This window comes from Pan paniscus, chromosome 10, assembly GCF_029289425.2.
Source record: "Pan paniscus chromosome 10, NHGRI_mPanPan1-v2.0_pri, whole genome shotgun sequence".
Classification (NCBI taxonomy): Eukaryota; Metazoa; Chordata; class Mammalia; order Primates; family Hominidae; genus Pan; species Pan paniscus.
Window position 1 is genome coordinate 124,962,062 of NC_073259.2, and position 21,516 is coordinate 124,983,577.

The following is a 21,516-nucleotide window of genomic DNA, read 5'->3' on the forward strand; positions in this document are numbered from 1 at the left end:
TACTGAGCACACTCTAGGAACCAGGCTGTATGAAAGGAGATGAGGATGCCCTGATGAACAAGATAGGCATGGCCCCCAGCATCAGGGAGCCCGCATCCTAATGGGGGAGACACACAAAACAAACAGATAATAAATAAAACCACTTATCTATTGAGGTACAGCTCTGTTTCAGTGATAGGGATAATTGTGTGTGGATGCATTACTTAGATGGAATGGTCAGGGGGGTCACGTTTGAACTGAGAGCTGAAGGATGAAGAGGCAACCTCACTGAGGAGTGATACAGGAAGAGTGTTTTAGGAAGAGGGAAGTGGGTTCAAAAGCCCCCAAGGTGGAAAAGAAGTTAGCTTTTTTCAGACACAGATACGTTTGAATGGGAAGATTTAAAATAAACACTGGAACCCTCACACAGTGCTGGTGGGGATGTAAAGTGGTGGATGGCACGTCCTTAAGTGATTAAACATGATTTAAAATTATTTAACCCAGCAATTCTGCTCCTAGCAATATACCAAGGAGAAATAAGAAACTATGCCTACACAAAAACCTGTACAGGAATCTTCATAGACACATTATTCTTTTTCATTTAATATATATTTTTAAAGACAGGGTCTCACTTTGTTGACCAGGCTGGAGTGCAGTGGTACAAACGTGACTCACTGCAGCCTCTACCTCCTAGGCTCAAGTGATCCTCCCACTTCAGTCCCCCAAGTAGCTGGGACTACAGGTGTGCACCACACCTGGCTAATTTTTGTATTTTTTGTAAAGATGAGGTTTTGACGTGTTGCCCAGACTGGTCTTGAACTCCTGAGCTGAAGCAATCCATCCACCCAAAGTGCTAGGATTACAGGCATGAGCCACAGCACCTGGTCAGAAGCATTATTCTCAATAGCCAAAAGATGGAAGCAACTCAAGTGCCCATCAATGTCTGTAAAATAAGGACTATTTTTTAATAGATGAATTGAGAAACAAATTTTAGTCTATCCATACAATAGAATATTACTCAGCCATGAAAAGGAATGAAGTACTGATACCTGCTGGAATGGGATGAGCCTGGAAAAGATTAACTGAATGAAAGAAGCTAGACACAAAAGGTCACATACTGTATGATTCCATCTATATGAAATGTCCAGAATAGAGAAATCTACAGAGACAGAAAGCACAATGATGATTGCCCAGGGAGGACTGGAGGTGATGGCTAAAGTGAGTAGGGTTTCTTTTGGGGGGTGATGAAAGTATTCTAAAATTGTGGCAATGGTGACATATATCTCTGCATACTCTAAAATACATTGAATTGTATGCTTTAAATGGGTGAATGGTGCAGTATGTGTATTATATTTCAATAAAGCTGTTGTAAAATATGATCTCGTTTATTATTTCAAGAACAGTGGAGGTACTTTAGGTGTTTTAAATAGGGAAATGTCCTGATCTGATTCACTTTTCCAAAAGCTCTCTGGCGGCTCTGTGATTCATTGGCAGGAGCAACAATTGAGATGGGGAGACCAGTGGGGAGGTTCTGCAGTGGGCTAGACTCCATGACGGTGCCTTGGATTTAGGGTTGTCAGATTTAGCAAAGAGAAATACAGGATGCCCAGTTAAATTTGAATTTCAGATAAGCAAAGAATATTTTTAGTATAATATATCCCAAATATTGCATAGGACAAAATTATTCTTTGCTTATCTAAAATTAAATTTTGCATGGGTATACTTACACTAAAATAATTCATTGTCTGTCTGAAATTCCATTTTAACTATGTGTCTTGCATTTTACCTGGTGACCCTCCTTGGACTAGGATGGTGGTGAGGGAGATAGAGAGAAGTGAACAGATTGAAGATATAGTTTTTCTTTGTTTTGTTTTCTTTCTTTCTTTCTTTCTTTTTTTTTTTTTTTTTGACAGGGGCTTGCTCTGTCTCCCAGGCTGGAGTGCAGTGGTGCAATCTCAGCTCACTGCAGCCTTGAACTCCTGGGCTCAGTCAATCCTCTGACTTCAGCCTCCCTAGTAGCTGGGGCTACAGGCATGCACCACTACTCCTGGTTAATTTTTTTAATTATTATTTTTAAAGATAAGGTTGTCCTATGTTGCCCAGGCTGGTCTCAAACTCTTGAGGCCCGTGCGATCTTCCTGCCTCAGCCCCCCAAATTGCTGGGATTATAAATGTGAGCCACCTTGCCTGGCCTCAAGATATATTTTGAAAGTAGAATTATCAGGACTTGAGCTGGGCATGGTGGCTCATGCCTGTAATCCCAGCACTTTGAGAGGCCGAGGTGGGCAGATCACCTGAGACCAGGAATTCGAGACCAGCCTGGCCAACACGGTGAAACCCAGACTCTACTAAAAATACAAAAATTAGCCGGACCTGGTGGCGGGCGTCTGTAATCCCAGCTACTCAGGAGGCTGAGGTAAGAGAGTGGCGTGAACCCGGGAGGTGGAGGTTGCAGTAAGCAGAGATTCCGCCACTGCACTCCAGCCTGGATGACAGAGCAAGACTCCATCTCAAAAAAAAAAAAAAAAAAAAAAAATTATCAGCCCTTGATGTGAGAGGTGAGGGAGAGTGAGAACTCAAGTTCTTGGCTGAAGCATCAACGTAGTGTCATCATGTGCTGAGATGGGAAAAACTTAGTTGGATTGCAAAGAAATAAGATGAGAGGAATAATTAGAAATTTAATAAATTGGGAGGGATGACTTGGAATAAAGAAAATAATTTTGAGGCCAGGCGCAGTGGCTCACACCTGTAATCCCAGCACTTTGGGAGGCCGAGGTGAGTGGGTCACCTAAGGTCGGGAGTTGGAGACCAGCCTGACTAATATGGTGAAACCCCGTCTCTACTAAAAATACAAAAATTAGCCAGGCGTGGTGGCGGGCAACTGTAGTCCCAGCTACTCGGGAGGCTGAGACAGGAGAATTGCTTGAACCTGGGAGGTGGAGGTTGCAGTAAGCCAAGATCACGCCACTGCACTCCAGCCTGAGTGACAGAGTGAGACTCTGTCTCAAAATAAATAAATAAATAAATAAATAAATAAATAAATAAATAAATAAATAAATAATTTTGAGGTTCTTTGTTTCATAGGAGTGAGAGTTAAAGTCATGCTAATGACAGGAGTATCTCTGCTTCATGTGAGCCCAGACTAGGATGGCTGCACAAGCTTGCCCTGGTGCCTCGCCTCTTAAGTAGACAGGCAAGGAAATTGGCTCTTGCGGTCCCAGGGTCTGAGCTGGAGTCTGGGCACTTATCCTGGGGACCCAAGCCATTGCCTCCTCCTTCGGTGCCAGCAGTAACTGAGCAAAGTGTCTCTCATGAGCATCAGGCTGGAAGTGAATTCTCAAGACAAATAAAAAGATGCAAGAGGTGAGAGAGAGCGAGAGACCCAAGGATGGAACACGTTTTTTTCTCCAGGGGAGGGTAACACTTTCAGAGGGAAAGATTTTGGAACCAGACTGGAGAAATGAAAAGGGAAGGGGCTTTAATAAAAGCAAGAGGGGGTTGAAGAGAGAGAAAGAGAGGTGGGAAGAGAGTTGGGTCCATATGGGACAAGCTTCTTTTGAATGACTAAGTCTGTAAGTGGCAGCTGACGCTGAATCCCGTCTGTGCAGCATTTTTTAAAAAATGGAATTATTGATGGGAAAGTTCTCAAGAACAAGGAATTTTTTTTTTTTTTGCTACAGATCGTTTTTCTTTTATTTCAAGCCCAGTTAAAAAAATTTTTTTTGCAGAATTTTATATTTTGCTAATATGAAAGCATAAATCATGTCTACAGCAAGGGTTGCATCCAGGTAAGGCTGACATTCGGAATGGCCGCTCACATCATTGCGATGTTCTGTTCATGTTTCTAAACAATGTACTTAGAAATCATCACCATTTCTTATTTTCATTTTCATATTAATTTCCTGATGCTCACACATTAGTGATCCCAAATGAGGTGTGATTCTTCAGTCGCTACTTACAAGAGGGGAGGAAGTAGCAATGTAAGTTGAAGGGAGTTTTGACTCAACTCATGGCTTGTTCAAGAATAAACTACCGTTTGCATGTTTGCTTTTTTTTTTCCTTTTTCTTTTTCGAAATGGAATCTCGCTCTATCCCCCAGGCTAGAGTGCAGTGGCGCGATCTCATCTCACTGTAACCTTCGCCTCCCGGGTTTAAGCGATTCTTATGCCTTAGCCTCCTGAGTGGCTGGGATTACAGGAACGTGCCACCATGCCCAGCTGATATTTGTATTTTTAGTAGAGATGGGGTTTCTCTATGTTGGCCAGGCTGGTCTCAAACTCCTGACCTCAGGTGATCTACCCACCTTGGCCTCCCAAAGTGCTGGGATTACACGTGTGAGCCACCGTGCCTGGCCGCTTTTTTTTTTTTTTTAAGAGAGAGGGTCTTGCTCTGTTGGAGTGCAGTGGAATGATCACAGCTCACTGCAACCTCAGACTCCTGGGCTCTAGGGATCCTCTTACCTCAGTCTCCCGAGTAGCTAGACTATAGGCATGTACCATCATGTCTAGTTAATTGTAATTTTTTATATTTTATAAAGATGGGGCATCACTATGTTGCCCAGGCTGGTCTTGAACTCCTGGTCTCTAGCCATTCTCCCGCCTCAGTCTCCCAAGGCATTGGGTTTAGAGGTATGAGCCACTGCACACAGCTACTGGTTGCTTTGATGGTACTGAATGCAATGTACACTTTTAGATAAACATCTTTGTTTAAAAAATGAAATTAGTTGCTAACAATGATCATTTTTCATAATTAAAAATCAAGACATTGAATTTTGGAAGATGTGGGCTAAGATGCAACAATTGAGTAGAGGAGAGTAATATTGGCTTTGTGTGGCTGGGCGTGGTGGCTCACACCTGTAATCCCAGCACTTTGGGAGGCCAAGGTGGGTGGATCACCTGAGGTCAGGAGTTCTAGACTAGCCTGGCCAACATGGTGAAACCCCATCTCTACTAAAAATGCAAAAAATTAGCCAGGCGTAGTGGCGAACACCTGTAATTCCAGCTACTCGGGAGGCTGAAGCGGAAGAATCTCTTGAACCTGGGAGGTGGAGGTTGCAGTGAGCTGAGATCATGCCATTGCACTCCAGCCTGGGCAACAGGAGCGAAACTCTGTCTCAAAAAAAAAAAAAAAAAATTGGCTTTGCGCTGTACATGGACATCCGTTCTCCAGTTTGTTACAGTCCACGCCTGGCCCATTTGTCCCACTTTTGTTTCCTGGGGTCATCTGTAGGCATTTGAGTCTGTGGTTACTGAAGTCCAGCTGCTGTAGGCTGAATAATGGCCCCTCAAAAATAACCAAGTCCTAATCCGTGGAACCTGTGAATGTTACCTTAAATGGCAAAAGATTTTTGCAAATGTTGGCCAGGTGTGCTTGCTTGCGCCTGTAATCCCAGCACTTTGAGAGACCGAGGCAGGCGGGTCACTTGAGGCCAAGAGTTCAAGACTAGCCTGGCCAACATGGTGAAACCCCGTCTCTACTAAAAATACAAAAAATTAGGTGGGCGTGGTGGTGGGCACCTGTAATCCCATGTACTCGGGAGGCTGAGGCATGAGAATTGCTTGAATCCGGGTGGCAGAGATTGCAGTGAGCTGGGATTGTGCCACTGCACTCCAGAGCGAGACTCTGTCTCAATAATAAAATAAATAAATAAATAAATAAATAAATAAAGTTTTTTGCCAATGTCACTAAATTAAGGATCTTGAGATAGGGAAGGTTATCCTGGATTGCCAGGTGGGCCCTTAGTAATCACAAGTATCCTTCTAAGAGGGAGGCAGGCTGGGCATGGTGGCTCATGCCTGAAATCCCAGCAGCTCAGCAGGCTGAGGTGAGAAGATTGCTTGAGGCCAGGAGTCTGAGACCAGCCTGGACAACATAGGAAGACCATGTCTCTGCAAAAAAAATTAAAAAATTAGCAAGGCATGGTGGCATGGAAATCCTGGAAATCCAGGACATTGTAAACTGCTCCCTGCTCTCCCAAGAGCTGGAAATATGACTGCCTTAGGCCAATCAGATGGTCCTCCAGGAGAGTGGTTCTCAAACTGGGTTATGCATCAGAATTACAGGGAGGGATTGTTAAAATCAAAATTGCTGGGGTTGGACCCCTAGCGTTTCCAATTTAGTGGTCTGGGCTGAGAATTTGCATTCCAAACAAGCTCCCAGGTATTGCTGGTTCAGGGGCTACATTCTGAGAACCTCTGCTCTCGGAATTTGAATCCTAGGAAATGAAAGACAGGCAGCGATCCCATCCTACAGAGATGGTTCACAGTTCCCATGATGAAATCCCTAAATCTGATCTGGTTCTTGGCATTCCAAGGGTCTGGTTATTCCTCTTTTTGTTTAACTTGGTGAGCCATCCTCTGAGTTTAATTCCCTTTTTCTTAAGGTAGAAAGACTTGGCGTCTGTTGCTTGCAAACAAAGAACTTTAACAGATTGAGCTTGCAAAGTATACCCTCAATGTGATAAAAGGTGGGGCCCTGTGGAATACAAGACTTACAGAGCACAGGTTAGATGCAATCTCTATCTGCCAAGACTGTATTAATATGGATCATAGACATCATTTATTAAAAGCCTACATTATGTTTTATGGATGCTAAGAGTTTTATAGGCATTTTATCAGCCTTACAGTTATTCTGAAAGAAAGATATTTCTATCTTTACTTTTCATTTGAGGAACTGGAGGTCCAGGAATTTACTACTGGAAAGATATAAAATCAACATAAATATAGTCAGTGAATGGTAGGCAATACTAAAAAAAAGACAATATTTTCCTTCTTCTTAGCATGCTTCTCTCTCTCTCTCTTTTTCATTTTCTCTGGGTGACTAATGGTCCCATTAGCCTGCCTGCACTGTCCCTGTAAAAGTTCTTTTAAAGGGGCAACAGGAAACATTGATCTTGACCAGCTTGGGTGATCTTGACCAGCTTGGGTGTTTAAAATTGATCTTGACCAGCTTGGGTGTTTAAAATTTTCCAGTTTGAGCCTGGAAAATTGGGTGTCTAAAATTTTCCAGTTTGAGCCTGGGCTTGGGGGCTTACGCCTGTAATCCCCCGAGGTGGGAGGATCGCTTGAGGCCAGGAGTTCAAGACCAACCATTTGACCAACTTCATCTCTACTAAAAACTTAAACATTAGTCTGAGATAGTGGCATGCTCCTGTAGTTCCAGCTACTTGGGAGGCTGAGGCAGGAGGATCACTTGAGCCCAGGAGTTCGAGGCTGCAGTGAGCTACGATCATGCCACTGCATTCCAGCCTGAGTGACAGAGCGAGACCCCATTTTTTTTAAATTCCAGTTTGCTTTCTGTTTTAAGTGTTAGACGGTCCATAAAATCTAGAGATACCAGAAAAGTGATATTTGGCTTTTGACTTGCAAGTAGATAATCAAAGTAAGTATGACCTTTGGATTTCACATGGAAGGCACATGGGATGAATGGGATGCTAGCGGAATGGGGAAAAATTAGCTCGTTTTTATTTTTATTACAATAATATTTATTGGCAGCAGCCACTGATGAGCAGCAGCCATGGTTCTGTGGTCTCCCATGTCTGTGGGTCTCAGTGAGGGCCACAAGGTGAGGACCAAGAATGTGAGCAAGCATGGCCACTGCTGCCACCGCAGGCACCCCACCAAGCACAGAAAGTTCGTGTGGGACATGATGTGAGAGGTGTGTGGCTTTGTTCTATATAAGTGATGCACCTTGGAATTGTTCAAGGTCTCCAAGAAAAAGTGGACCCTCAAGTTCATCAAGAAGAGAGCGGGGACACACATCTGCACCATAAGAAGTGAGAGGAGCTGGGCAATGTCTTGACCTCCAGGAAGTGAATGGCTGCCAAGAAGATCTGAGACTTCTTCCCCTTCTGTGTATAACAAAACCTTTACGGAAAAAAAAGAGAATGCTTACTTGTATTGGATGCTTATGTTCCATCTTGCATCACTTGACTCATCTTTTACCTTAGTCACTGCTGTAGCAACTGGCTTTGTGCACGTGTAACCTGACAGTCGTTCCTGTTAGCTGCACAGTGTACCTCCTGCTTTTTGCCCCAGAGCATCTCTGCTGCCTTGGTACGGAACATCCATGATAATCCGTTTACTTATACCCAATCTAGAAGTGGGAGGTTGTTAAAGCTCCTTGGCTTAGCCTTTCTCTAGTAGGGGATGAGAGTCACTGGACAAAAGCTTTCCTCTTCTGGCTCTTATCTCTTGGGAGGGCAATTCTGAGCTGTGTTCTAAGGCTCCTTAGAAGGTGCTAATGGAATGAGCCTAAATTGCCACAGTAGGACCAACTCAGAGATGCTCTTTCTTTTTTTTGTTTTTTTGAGACAGAGTCTCGCACTGTCGCCCAGGCTGGAGTGTGGTGGTGTGAATATACGCCCAACCATATACTCCAATTTTCTACAGTGAAGGTTGTCCAAGCCTGGTTTCCCACAGTAAGCAAGCCTGAGCCCTGGGTTTGTAGGCAGCTAGTTTATTTACAGAAGTGATTCTAGAGAAGAGGCCTGAGAGACTAAGAAGAGTCAGACAAGGAATAAGGGACAGTTAATTGCAAGAGCATCTTTGAGCCTGGAGTGGTGGCTCACACCTGTAACCCCAGCACTTTGGGAGGCTGAGGTGGGTGGATCACTTGAGGTCAGGAGTTCAAGACTAGTCTGGCCAACATGGTGAAACCCTATCTCTACTAAAAATACAAAAAATTAGCCAGATGTGGTGGCGGGCGCCTGTAGTCCTAGCTACTCAGGAGGCTGAGGCAGGAGAATGGCGTGAACCCGGGAGGCGGAGCTTCCAGCGAGCCGAGATCGCGCCACTGCACTCCAGCCTGGGCAACAGAGCGAGACTCCGTCTCAAAAACAAAACAAACCAAACAAACAAACAAAAAACCATTTATTGAGCATGTATTAATCACCAGTCTCAAAGCTAAGAGTTGCCAATCTAGAAGGGAAGGGATATATATATATATACATAAAAATAAAATTACAAATTGTGTTATGTATTATGATGAGAAGTACAGGATGCTGTGAGAATGAGTAACAGGGATACCTGATGTTTCTTGAGTGGAGGCTGGAAGATTAAGTGAAATGTGAGTTGAGATATGAAAGATGTGTAGGAGTTAACCAAGTCAAGGTGGGGGGAAAAATTCCCTGCTGAGGGAATATCAGGTGCAAAGAAAACATTTTTAAGTGGAACGCCATCGTATGTCATTTTCTTTCCCATCTTAAAGCCCTTGGATTTCCTTCCGGAAATCTCTCTCCTAAGATCTGACCTTCCCTTGGCTGGTTTCTCTTTCAGGTTTAAAAAAAAATTTTTTTATTTCCACAGGTTATTGGGAACAGGTGGTATTTGGTTACATGAGTAAGTTCTTTAGTGGTGATTTGTGAGATTTTGGTGCACGCATCACCCGAGCAGTATACACTGAACCCAAGTTATAGTCTTTTATCCCTCCCCACCTTCCCACCCTCCCCTCGTCCCCCTCCCCTGTTCCAAAGTCCCATAAGTCATTCTTATGCTTTTGCATCCTCGTAGCTTAGCTCCCACTTTTATGTGAGAACATACGATGTTTGGTTTTCCATTCCTGAGTTACTTCACTTAGAATAATAGTCTCCAATCCCATCCAGGTTGCTACGAATGCCATGAATTCATTCCTTTTTTATGGCTGAGTAGTATTCCACAATATGCATATATCAGTTTCTTTATCCACCTGTTGATTCTCTTTTAGATTTTAATTTAAATAACATCTTAAACAGACTTTCACTATCAATCCTTACTCCCCTTACCTTACCTTATTTTGTTTTCTTCCTAATACCTATCACTGATTTAAATGTTCATATTTCTTTGTTTAAAGTCTCCCTACTTAAACGCATGCTCCAAGACGTCAGAGTTTTTGTTTTGTTTTACAGATTTAAATGCTGAATTCTTGGTGCCTGGCATATAGTAGTTGCTGAATGAATGTTTGTTGAATGAAGGAACAATGCTTGGCGCAAAGTCAGAGCTTAGCAAAACTGATAGGCAGCAGAGCTGAAGGGCTGAGGGACAGCTGCGTAAACCTCCGCCTTGGGCGCCACAAGCCACAAGCCGGACCACCACGTGCGTACAGGGGCAGCGCGGGGGGCGTGGCGGGGGCGTGGACGCCCACCCGGAACCCTAGAGCGGCGGCGGCAGCGGCTTCCGGCCGCGGCGGACACTTCCCTGGGAGGGACTGTCTCGTGGCACCCGGTGGAACCGAGGAGAACGTGGAGCGCCGGGAGCGGCGAATATGGACGACTACAGCCTGGATGAGTTCCGTCGGCGCTGGCAGGAGGAGCTGGCGCAGGCCCAGGCGCCGAAGAAGCGGCGACGGCCCGAGGCTGCCGAGAGGCGGGCTCGGCGGCCGGAGGTGGGCTCCGGGCGCGGCGAACAGGCCTCGGGGGACCCGGCGCTGGCCCAGGGTCTCCTGGAGGGCGCGGGGAGGCCCCCGGCGGCGCGGGCGACTCGGGCCGAGGGGCAGGACGTAGCGAGCCGCTCACGTTCTCTGGCCCGCGAGGGCGCCGGGGGCGGGGAGCAGCTGGTGGACCAGCTCATCCGCGACCTGGTGAGTGGCCGTCGCCTCCCCCCGTGCCCATGCCTGCGCCGGCCCCCGCCCCCAGGACAAACCCCTGCAGTGATTTGGAGAGTAACTGTGTGCCACTAGTTGCCCGAGAAAATGAGTAGACGCACAAACACCAATGTTTGTGCTTGCATAGGGGTCTTTCTGGAGGCAGCACTTCTCAACCAGGGCGATTTTGTTCCCCCAGATGTGGCAGTGTCTGCAGACATTTTGGGGTGCCTCATCGGGGTGTGTATGTGTGCATGTTACTGGGCATCCAGTGGGTAGAGGCCAGAGATGCTCCTGAACATCCTACAGTGTACAGGACACCACGCACAAAAAAATTATCCAGGCCAAAATATCAGTAAGTGTGGGGTTGAGAAATCCTGCTCTTGAAGGCTACCTAAACTTTGAACAAAGGTTTCCTTTGAAAAGGAGGACCCAGGTAATGGATAGGAAGTAATTTTACCTTTGTATACTGTTTGCACTATTTAATTTTTGTAACCGTGCACGTATTCAAAAAAATTATCTCAGAAAAAAAGGAAGAAGAGGAGGAAGAATCTCTTGGGCACTTTCATTAGGATAGAGTTTCTTATCTTTTTGTGGGGCGTGGATACCTTGGAGAATCTGGAGGAAGCTGGGGACCCTGTGTCCGTTAAAAATAATCCTCTTCAGAAAGTTGGGAAAATCAAGAACACCTGAAATGCATCCGTGGCTCCCAGGTTAAGAGGACAAGGCTCCAGGTTCTAATGGTTTGATTTAAATTAGGCCCAAGGGAAGTCCCTACAGCTTTCCAATTGGGAACCCACTTTTTTTTTTTCTGTTTTTTTTTTTCTTTCTTTCTTTTCTGAGACAGGGTCTTGCTCTGTTGCCCAGGCTAGAGTGTACTGTTGCTCTCCCGGCCCACTGCAGCCTCAAACTGCCTGGCTCAAGCCATCCTCTTCCCTCAGCATCCCGCGTAGCTGGGACTACACGCATGCGCCACCACACTCAGCTAATTTTTTAAATTTTTGGGTAGAGACAAGGTCTCCCTGTATTGCCCAGTCTGGTCTCAAACTCCTGGGCCCAAGTGATACTCCCAATTGAGAATCATTCTTTTTTTTTTTTTTTTTTTGAGACGGAGTCTCGCTCGCTCTGTCGCCCAGGCTGGAGTTGCAGTGGCGCGATCTCGGCTCACTGCAAGTTCCGCCTCCCAGGTTCACGCCATTCTCCTGCCTCAGCCTCCCCAGTAGCTGGGACTAACAGGCGCCCACCACCACGCCCGGCTAATTTCTTTTTGTATTTTTAGTAGAGATGGGTTTCACTGTGTTAGCCAGGATGGTCTCGATCTCCTGACCTCGTGATCCGCCCGCCTCGGTCTCCCTAAGTGCTGGGATTACAGGCGTGAGCCACCGCGCCCGGCCGAGAATAATTCTTTTAAGTGGCAAGCTGTTTCAAGAAATAATGGCCTATTATTTTATGTAATATGTAGTTTACTCAAATAGCATTAATAGCTACTATTTGAGTTTTTACCAAGTGTTTAGTCCTGTGCTCTGCCCTAATTCGAATATAACAATCCTGTGAGGTAGATTTTAACTCTCCTTTTACAAATGAAGAAACTCAGAGATTCTCTGTGACTTGCCCAGCATTACCCCGCTGATAGATTCTGGGGATTGAATTTGGATCCAGGTCTTTTCAACTCCAAGTTTCACCACGTGAACTTGTGTTGGCGTAAGAATCACTTGAGGCTTGGTTATAATATAGGTTCTGGGCCCTCCCCAGACCTGCTAACTCCATCACCAGGGAAGGGGCCCTGAAATCTGATGTCTGGCATGATCAGGCAAGTTTAAGACATTATACTCTACTGTATAGCCTCCTTTGGTTTAAGGTCCTGATTCTCAAGGCTTTCCATTTGTAACACCTTAGAGGTATAGGCATTGATGCCAAAAATAGTAAAGAAGCAAATCAAGTACAGTTGACCTTTGAACAACGTGGGGGGTTAGGAGAACTGACCTCCTTGCAGTCAAAAATCTGTGTATAACTTTTGACTCTCCCAAAACTTAACTACGAATAGCCTACTGTTGACCAGAAGCCTTATAGATAAGTCAGTTAACACATATTTTGTATCTTCTGTGTGTTATATACTGTAGCATTATAATAAAGTAAGCTAGAGGAGAAAGTGTCATTAAGAAAATTATAAGAGAAAATGTATTTACTATTCATTAAGTGAAAGTGGCTCATCACAAAGGCCATCATTCTCATTGCCTTCATGCTGGGTAGGCTGCTGCTGCTGCTACGAAGGAGGGATTGGTCTTGCTGTCATAGTGGTGGCAGAGGTGCAAGGAGAGGCAGGCACATTCGATGCAACGTTTATGGAAAAAACCTGCATACAAGTGGACCCACGCGGTTCAAACCCATGTTGTTCAAGGGTCTGTTGTATTCTGAAAATAGAAGGGACCTGCATACTGGAGAATCTGGAGGGTACATCCGAATCTGTTTCATGTTGTTGGAAAAGGCCTTCCCTGTCTTCCTGGAATTCATTTCCCTGGTCTCCTCTGCCCCCTTCAGAATCACCACATTAGGTACTACTAGGTTCTCTATGAGTAGCATACAACTTTTGGGGCACCTCTAATTTTAAAGAGGACTTTGTAGGCCAGGTGTGGTGGTACACACCTGTAATCCCACCACTTTGGAGGCCAAGCCAGGAGGATTGCTTGAGCCCAGGAGTTCAAGACCAGCCTGGGCAACATAGTGAAACCCTGGTTCTACAAAAAATTTAAAAAATTTAGCTAGGTGTGGTGGTGCACCCCTTTAGTTCTAGCTACTTGGGAGGCTGAGGTGGGAGGATCGCTTGAACCCAGGAGGCTGAGGCTGCAGCGAGCCATGATTGCACCACTGCACTCCAGCCTGGGTGACACAGCAAGACCCTGTCAAAAGCAGGCAAAAAACAAACTTTGTGGCTGGGCAAGGTGGCTCATGCCTGTAATCCTAGCACTTTGGGAGGCTGAGGTGGGTGGATGGATCTCTTGAGCTCAGGAGCTCAAAACCAACCTGGGCAACGTAGAGAAACCCCATCTCTACAAAAATTGGCCAGCGTGGTGGCATGTTCCTGTAGTCCTCACTACTTGGGAGGCTGATATGGGAGGATTGATTGAGGCCAGGAGGTCGAGGGTGCAGTGAGCCGGGATCACACCACTGCACTCCGGCCTAGGTGACAGAGCGAAACCCTGTCTCAAAAAAAAAAAAAAAAGGCTGGGCCTGGTGGCTCACACCTGTAATCCCAGCACTTTGGGAGGCTGAGGTGGGCAGATCACCTGAGGTCAGGAGTTCGAGACCAGCCTAACCAACAAGGAGAAACTCTGTCTCTACTAAAAATACAAAATTAGCCAGGCATGGTGGTGGGTGCCTACAATCCCAGCTACTCAGGAGGCTGAGGCAGGAGAATCTCTTGAACCCAGGAGGCGGAGGTTGTGGTGAGCCGAGATCGTGCCATTGCACTCCAGTCTGGGCAACAAGAGCAAAATTCCATCTCAAAAAATAAAAAATGAAAAAAAGACTTTGCAATCATTAGTAACACTGCTATAAATAAAGTTATAATTCATTGTGTGCATAAACTGTCTCCTTGGTACTGTCTTAAGGGTTTAGAGACATTATCGTCTTCATTTCTCCCAACAACTCTCTCCAGTGGCTATTTTCAACTAATGTGTAGATGAGCATTAGGAAAGTAACTGATTTTTAGATAATAAACCTACTCCTTCTCTCCAGGCTGATAAATGATGACAAGGTTTATGGAAAAGGCTTGGATTCCTGTGTCAGTGGTTGCAAGCCCCAGAGCCCACAGGGCTAAGGCAGGTAATGCACGTGAGTGAGGTAGGCTGGGTGTTGCACATTAGGTCCTTTCTCCCAGCTCATCAGGTGTTTTTTATGTGTTCTGGTCATAGCTTTATAATTTGTTTCATAGTGGCAGCTGTTCTTTTTGTCACAATTAAACATGTAGGAATTGTCTTTAAACATGGCCATCTTGGTCTTGTTTTCCCACTTTTAAAAGTTTTTAAGCTCAAACTATGTATTGACCTTTACAAGGGCCTAAATACACAGCTTGATGAATTTTCAAGTGTACACATCCATGTAAGCAGCAGCCAGGTCACACGGCAGCATCACCAGCATGTCAGAACCACCTCCCCTGCCCTGTGTTCCCTTCCACCCAAGGGTAACCACTCACCTGACTACTTTTTTTTTTTTTTTTTTTTGGGAGATAGAGTCTTACCCTGTAACCTAGGCTGGAGTGCGGTGGCATGATCTTGGCTCACTGCAACCCCCACTTCCCGGGTTCAAGTGATTCTTGTGCCTCAGCCTCCTTAGTAGCTGTGACTACAGGCATGCACCACCACGGCCTGCTAATTTTTGTATTTTTGGTAGAGATGGGGTTTCACTATGTTGGCCAGGCTGGTTTTGAACTCCTGGCCTCATGTGATCTGCCCGCCTCGGCCTCCCAAAGTGCTGGAACTACAGGTGTGAGCCTGCATGCCTGGCCTCACCTGACTTCTAACACCACATTTAGTTTGTCTGTTTTTGAACTGTATATTAAGTGGAGTCAAACAGCACATACTCATGTGTCTTTGAGTTCTCGTATGGTATTATCTGTGAGACTGATCCCTATGAATATGCCACATCTTATCTACTGTTGATGGGAATTATTGCTAGTTTGTTGATAGCCAGTTTGGGACTCTCAGAAATAGTGCCACCATAAATGTTTTGTACATCTTCTGAAAAATGTGTCCACATTTTTCCTGAGTATTCATTTGGGAGTGGAATTGGTGAGTCATAAGGTATGCATAGATTAGCCTTGGTAGATACTGACAGTTTTCCAAAGTAGTTGTACTGGTTTTCTCACTTTTGTTAGTAACTTGTGTATGTGGAATATAGTATTTCACTTTCTTCTTTACGATAAATCAACACCCAACTGAGATGACATGACAGCAGAACTTGACCCCAGCATGGGCAAGATGATAAAGACACATTGGGAAATACATACCATGGCTGGGGTCAGGGTAATAGCCACTGCCCACATTAGCTGGTTGTTGCCCTGTAGGAATGTGGTCCCAGTGTTGTAAGGTCTTTAGATTTTTTTTTTAATTGGGAATATGTATTTTTATGTGGACTCCTTCAGTTTTTTCTGCATGAGAAAACCATCCAAGCTGGGCATGGTGGCACATGCCTGTACTCCCAGCTGCTGGGGGAGTTGAGGCAGGAGGATCACCTTAGCCCAGGAGTTTGAGACCAGCCTGGGCAAAATAGATTCTGTCTCACTTAAAAAACACCATCCAAAACGTTGGCTTAAAACAACCACGATTTAGCTCACCATTTTGCAGGGTGGCAGCTTGGGCTGGGCATGGGTGAGCTCACTCGTGTGTCTGAGGTTAGCTGTGGTCACCTAGGCTGCTCTGCTTCTAGGGGTTGGCTAATTGTGCGTGTGTGTGTGTGTGTGTGAGAGAGAGAGAAAGAGGTGTGTATCTGGGTTATGAGTCATCATACAGCAGCTTAGCTTAGCCCCAAGTGGGCATTCTCAGAGTTACAAGAGCAGCAAGAGGGCGAGCCCCAATGGCCAGATGCAATGGTGCTTTCGAAGTCTGCATAGGTCATATTTGTTATTCTCATGTGGCCAAGTCCAGAGTCAGTGTGGATTTACCCAAGTGCTTGGATACAGAGAGACATGAACAAATTTGGGGCCATCACTATGTCAGTCTACCTCAAAAGCTCTTCCAATTTTAAATTGTTGGTAACTAATAAAAATTAATAAGATTTTAGGTGCTAACATTGCAGGTTAAACAAAACCTGTCAGTGGGCTAGATCTGCCTTGGGTAACCATTTTATCATCTTTGCCTTGTGCCTTCCCAAGAATCCTTGCTTGATCCATGGGTGGCTCCTGAAAGGAAGAGTTAGTTCCATTTGAGACTCCCTAGAATCTTTAACAGAAGCTGATCCAGTTGACATGAATGGGAAATAAAATCTGGAAATAAAATAATACCTTCTTACACTTCCTCCCTGCCCCCGTTTCTTCTCCAACCTTTGGCACTTTCATTAGTGCACCCTGTTGTATTTCTGGTGCAGTCTCCTCCACTTCAGAGTCTTCAGTATCCATCACTAGAGAGAGAACAACTAATAAGTGAGCAATCAAAAGTGAAGTTGCCTTTGGATGGGTAGGTGAGCAGTGCTGCCTTGGAGTGTCATCTGGCTGGTATAGGCCAGAACCTCTGATGGGCAAGCAAAGCTGACATGAAAACGCAGGACTCAGCTGGGCGTGGTGGCTTATGCCTGTAATCCCAGCACTTTGGGAGGCCGAGGTGGGCGGATCACCAGGTCAGGAGATCAAGACCATCCTGGCTAAGACGGTGAAACCCTGTCTCTACTAAAAAATACAATAATTAGCCGGGCGTGGTGGCACGTGCCTGTAGTCCCAGCTACTGGGGAGGCTGAGGCAGGAGAATTGCTTGAACCCGGGAAGCAGAGGTTGCAGTGAGCCGAGATCGCGCCACTGCACTCCACCCTGGGTGACAGAGCAAGACTCCACCTCAAAAAACAAAAAACAAAAAAAAACCAACGCAGGACTCCTCCCAAGCCTCATGTTTTATGAAGCTTTTAGTAATAGCACTTAGCAGCCATCTCTTTTTAGGTGATGAGTTGGAAATACCTCAATTGGCACCTGATAGAGTTCTTAGTATAAGTAAACTAGTGAAAGAACACATCCCTGGTCAGAATTTCAGAGGCAGTAGGCACTTTCTCTGTTGTCTTCTCTTCTCCTCTGTTCATAAACTCAGGCTTCTTGGAGATAGTGGATATACCTGAGTATAATTGCAAGTGTGCTGCTTTCTTCAGTGGAGTGGCTGTGATACCAACTTGCTTGGGCTCCATTTTTATTTAGGTGGTGTATCAGGACTCTGGGCTGCAGGCAACAAGCACCCAACCCAAACTGGCTTAAAAACCCAAACTGGAATCTATTGATTCCTGTAACTGAAAATTCCAGGTGGTAGTGTTTGTTCTGGGTGCTTACCTAAGGTAAGTAGGATTTGCCTTCTCTTAATCCTGCTTTCCTTTTGTTGGCTTTATTCACAGACAGGCTTTCCTCTTGGGGAAAAATGGCTACCAGCAACTCTAGTCTTCTATCTGCTTAGCAACTCAAGGGAAAGAGAGCTGCAAGTCATGAACCTAAATTCCTATTGCTGCAAACTGGGTCATGTGTCCACCTTTCAGCCAATCACTGATTCAAATTGTCCAGACTCGAATCCATTGCCCATTCCTGAAGATGAAGGTGAGGTCAGCTCTGCCTAAATTGTGTTGACTAAGAGTGGGAGTGGGATGGTTTCCTAAAGAGAGGAAGTGGATGTTGGGCAGGAAAAAACAGCAATAACTGATACCCACTTTAGGTGGGTGTGTGACGCAGCACTAACTGAGAATACAGTAGTCCCACCTTATCCACTGGAGATACATTTCAAGACCCCCGGTGGGTGCTTGAAAATGCAGATAGTACTGAACCCTATATATGCCATGTTTTTTTCCCTATATACACAGAGCAATGATAAAGTTTATAAACAAGGCACAGTAAGAGATTAACAGCAACAACAAAATAGAACAATTACAACAGTATACTATAATGTTATATGAATGTGGGCTCTCATAATACTGTACTGTAAGTAACTGATGCTATGGAAAGCAAAACCGTGGATAAGGGGGGACGACTGTGTTTTCTGTTCATCCAGCATATATTCATTGATCAGCTCAGTGCTGGGGAATCAGCAGTAAACAGAATGGCTCCTTGTCCTCAGAGAGCCTAAAGTGTTGTTTCTTTTAACTAAAAGAATGACATTAATGGAGTCAGGACAGTCTTGGCTATGGGGCTGGGCTCTGCAGTCAAGCAGACCTGAGTTCAGATTCGGGCTCTGCTGTTACCAGTTTGCCTTGGGCAAGTTAATTTCCCCTGCCTTAGCTGTCAAATGATGATGATGTTAGTACCTATCTCGTGAAGAGGCAATGAAATAGGCATGGAACTTAGCACTGAGCCTGGAGTACAGTAAGGGCCCAATAAATGTAAGCTGGTGCCATTATCGTTAGTACTCAGAGTTTGCTATGCTATTTTACTTCCTCTTTACTGAAGCTTATCACCGATAAGCCCTTAGCTTCTGCCTCTTGTGAATCCCTGGAGGGCAGGATCTGTTGCCTTACTATTCTAACTCCACCTGCCTTACTAGTACAGTAGGGGCCCTATCTACGTTTGTTGAGTTGAAATAATGTGGGCGAAATTGCTGCTTCTGACAGTGACTTTATAAAGGCTCTATGATTGTTAGAACCCTTGAACATTCAAAGCATCCTTCCAGGTTAAGATATGGAGTTTTAGGTCTGCTGAAAGTTTTAATACTGCTGGCCAATATTTTTCACTCACCATGTCAATATTTAACCTGTCAGATCCTGCATCTGTGTTGCCAACAAGATAGATTTAATGGCTTAACCTTCTTCTGTTTTTAAGTTAAACACAAATAAGTAAGCTCCCTAATGTGAACACTTTTCTTCTGGCTAATATGCAGTGAGACAGCAAACCAAACCAAATGTGTACTCATGAATTGACTTAACTGGAATAACTTCCTTTCCTCTTTCCTGTTCTTTGCCTGCCTTTTAAAGCTCAGCTTGAGTTCTGTCTCCTGTGTTAATTCTTCCGTGATTTCTCCAGCCCAAATTTCTCCCTTTCCCCCAACTAAAAAGTTCTTATCCTCAGTGCTGTTCATTTTTTCATGTTATTCGTGAATTAGCAGGCCTCTACTTACGAACCTTTTGAAATAATGCCTGTGTATACGAGAACAACTTGTGACTTACATGCGGTCTTTGTTGGAAGGGTCTGCTGCTTGAAGCAGCTTGGGTTTCATTCATATCCCACAAATATTTATTAAGTGTCTTCTTGGTACCAGCCACTGTTCCAGGCACTGAGAATATAGCATTGAACAAGGCAGAAAAAAGCCTGTGCCCTTGTGTAACTTACATTCTGGGGAAGAGGGAGTTAGACAATGGACAAATAATTGTCAGGTAATAAATAAATGTTCTGGAGAAGAAATAAGCAGACAGGATAGAGTGTATCTGCCAGGGGAGGGGCTGTAATTTTAAATAGTGCTGTCCAACAGGGTCTTTCTGGGAAGGTCACATTTCATGGAGAACCTAAAGGAGGTGAGGAGTGAACATACAGAGATCTGGGGGAGGGGATTCTAGGCCAAGACGGGCAAGTGCAAAGGTTCTGTGGTGACCAGGACCCGCACTTAGTTTAATGCTCTGTTGCCTTGATCATTTGTAATGATCTTAATCATTTTTGACCAACAGGCCCCCCAAATTCTATAGCCAATCCTGATGGTGGGAATGTGCCTGCAGTGTTTGGGACCCTTAATGTGAACATCTTTACTCTTTTCACAAACCCCACTGTGGTTTCAAAAACCACACCCACTGTGGTACCCCTCTGGGACCTGAAGCTTCTCCTCTTCCTGTCTTCTCTCCTCGCCATGTCCTAAAGCTCAGATCCCAGTTTAGACTAAAAGGGGGCTCAAAGCAGAGGCCCAGCCCATTTTGCTTCACACCACCCTCCTTCACCACCACACCCAGCCTCCTGGGATTTCCCCCAGCACTTGCCCTTCTTTAGATTGGCATCTTCTACCTTCTTTCCTTGCCAGAGTCCCCAGGAGAGTGAGAATATGTCTTGAAGCTGGAAAGCCTATTCTCGTAAAAAAAGGATAAATCAAATTCCATGGACATTTATTGTGCATCTACTGTGTGCAACGCACTGAGCTGGTTAGATTCTGTAGTATTATAGTTCATTTATATCACCCGCACATGTGATCAACAAATATTTATTGAATACCTTTTGCTCTTCCTCATAGCTAGGCATGGGGATTAGGTTAAATGTTGAGACAAATTGTTTTTTTGTGGACTGCTTGGGAGCTTAGCCGCTCTTTGTAGCATTGTTTGTTTGGAGAAATGTTTTCCGACTTCTATATAGCTGGCTTACTAATGAACTTTGGAGTACTTTAGGGGAAGATCTATATTGCCTGTTGTAGTCTCCTATATTTCATTTTATGTGACAATGACTTACCTGTATAAAAGATTTTAGCTCTTTGAGTGTAGATCATTTCTTATATACTTGCTAACAGCACCTCCCTCCCCCTAGCACCTGGTGTGGCCCTGAATTTAGATAGTATTTTGAACATAAGTTACCTTACTTTAAAAATGTGTTGCTTTTCTGCGTCTGTGAAAATATCATGTGCTCACTGTAGAAATATTTAGGAAATTCAGAAGAATAGAAGAAAATAAAAATCTTTAGTAATATAATTGCTTAGAGGCTACCATTGTTAACATTTTGGTGTATTTCTGACTTTTTTTTTTTTTTTTAAGACAGGCTCTCTCTCGCTTTTGCCTAGGCTGGAGTGCAGTGGTGTGATCATGGCTCTGTAGCCTTGACCTCCCATACTCAAGCTGTCCTCCCACCTCAGCCTCCTAAGTAGCTGGAACTACAGGTGCATGCCACCACACCTGGCTCATTTATTTTTATTTTTTCTAGAGACAGTGTCTCACTATGTTACCTGGGCTGGTCTTGAACTCCTGGCCCCTAATGATCTGTCTATCTCAATTACCCAAAGTGTTGGGATTACAGATATGAGCCACTGTGCCTGGCCTATTTCTGACTTTTTTTCTTTTTGTATATAAGAATATATATTTCGAGACAAATTGTGGATTATAAATGGATGCTTATTTATCTCGACTGCCTTTCAGACCTTTTTCCCCCAGCCAACCAGTTTTTTTCTTCTCAAAGAAGACACAGGTGAAACTGAAACTCATCTATTTCTTCTGATTGAGATTGTGTGGGTCTACTCCACTCAGCTTTTGCAGTACGTGGAAAGTTGAGATAAACGCCTAAAGAAACCAGTTTCCTTTCAGTCATAGATTTAGTAAAAATGTTATTGCAAATCTCTTCTTTGAACT

At 44.7% G+C, this 21,516-nt stretch overlaps 1 protein-coding gene across 3 annotated transcripts in view; it reads left to right on the forward strand.

The window, feature by feature from the left end:
- The first annotated feature begins 10,077 nt into the window (after positions 1–10,077).
- FBXW8 (F-box and WD repeat domain containing 8) overlaps positions 10,078–21,516 on the forward strand; it is a 121,293-nt gene continuing 109,854 nt past the window's right edge. For 2 of the 3 annotated variants that reach the window (XM_003832417.4, XM_055096230.1), the window contains exon 1: positions 10,115–10,533. In XM_003832417.4, the coding sequence (XP_003832465.2) occupies positions 10,219–10,533 (315 nt within the window). In that variant the 5' untranslated portion in view covers positions 10,115–10,218. Of the gene's footprint in view, positions 10,534–21,516 lie in introns of all 3 variants that reach the window. The other variant, XM_003832416.5, reaches the window with a different exon arrangement.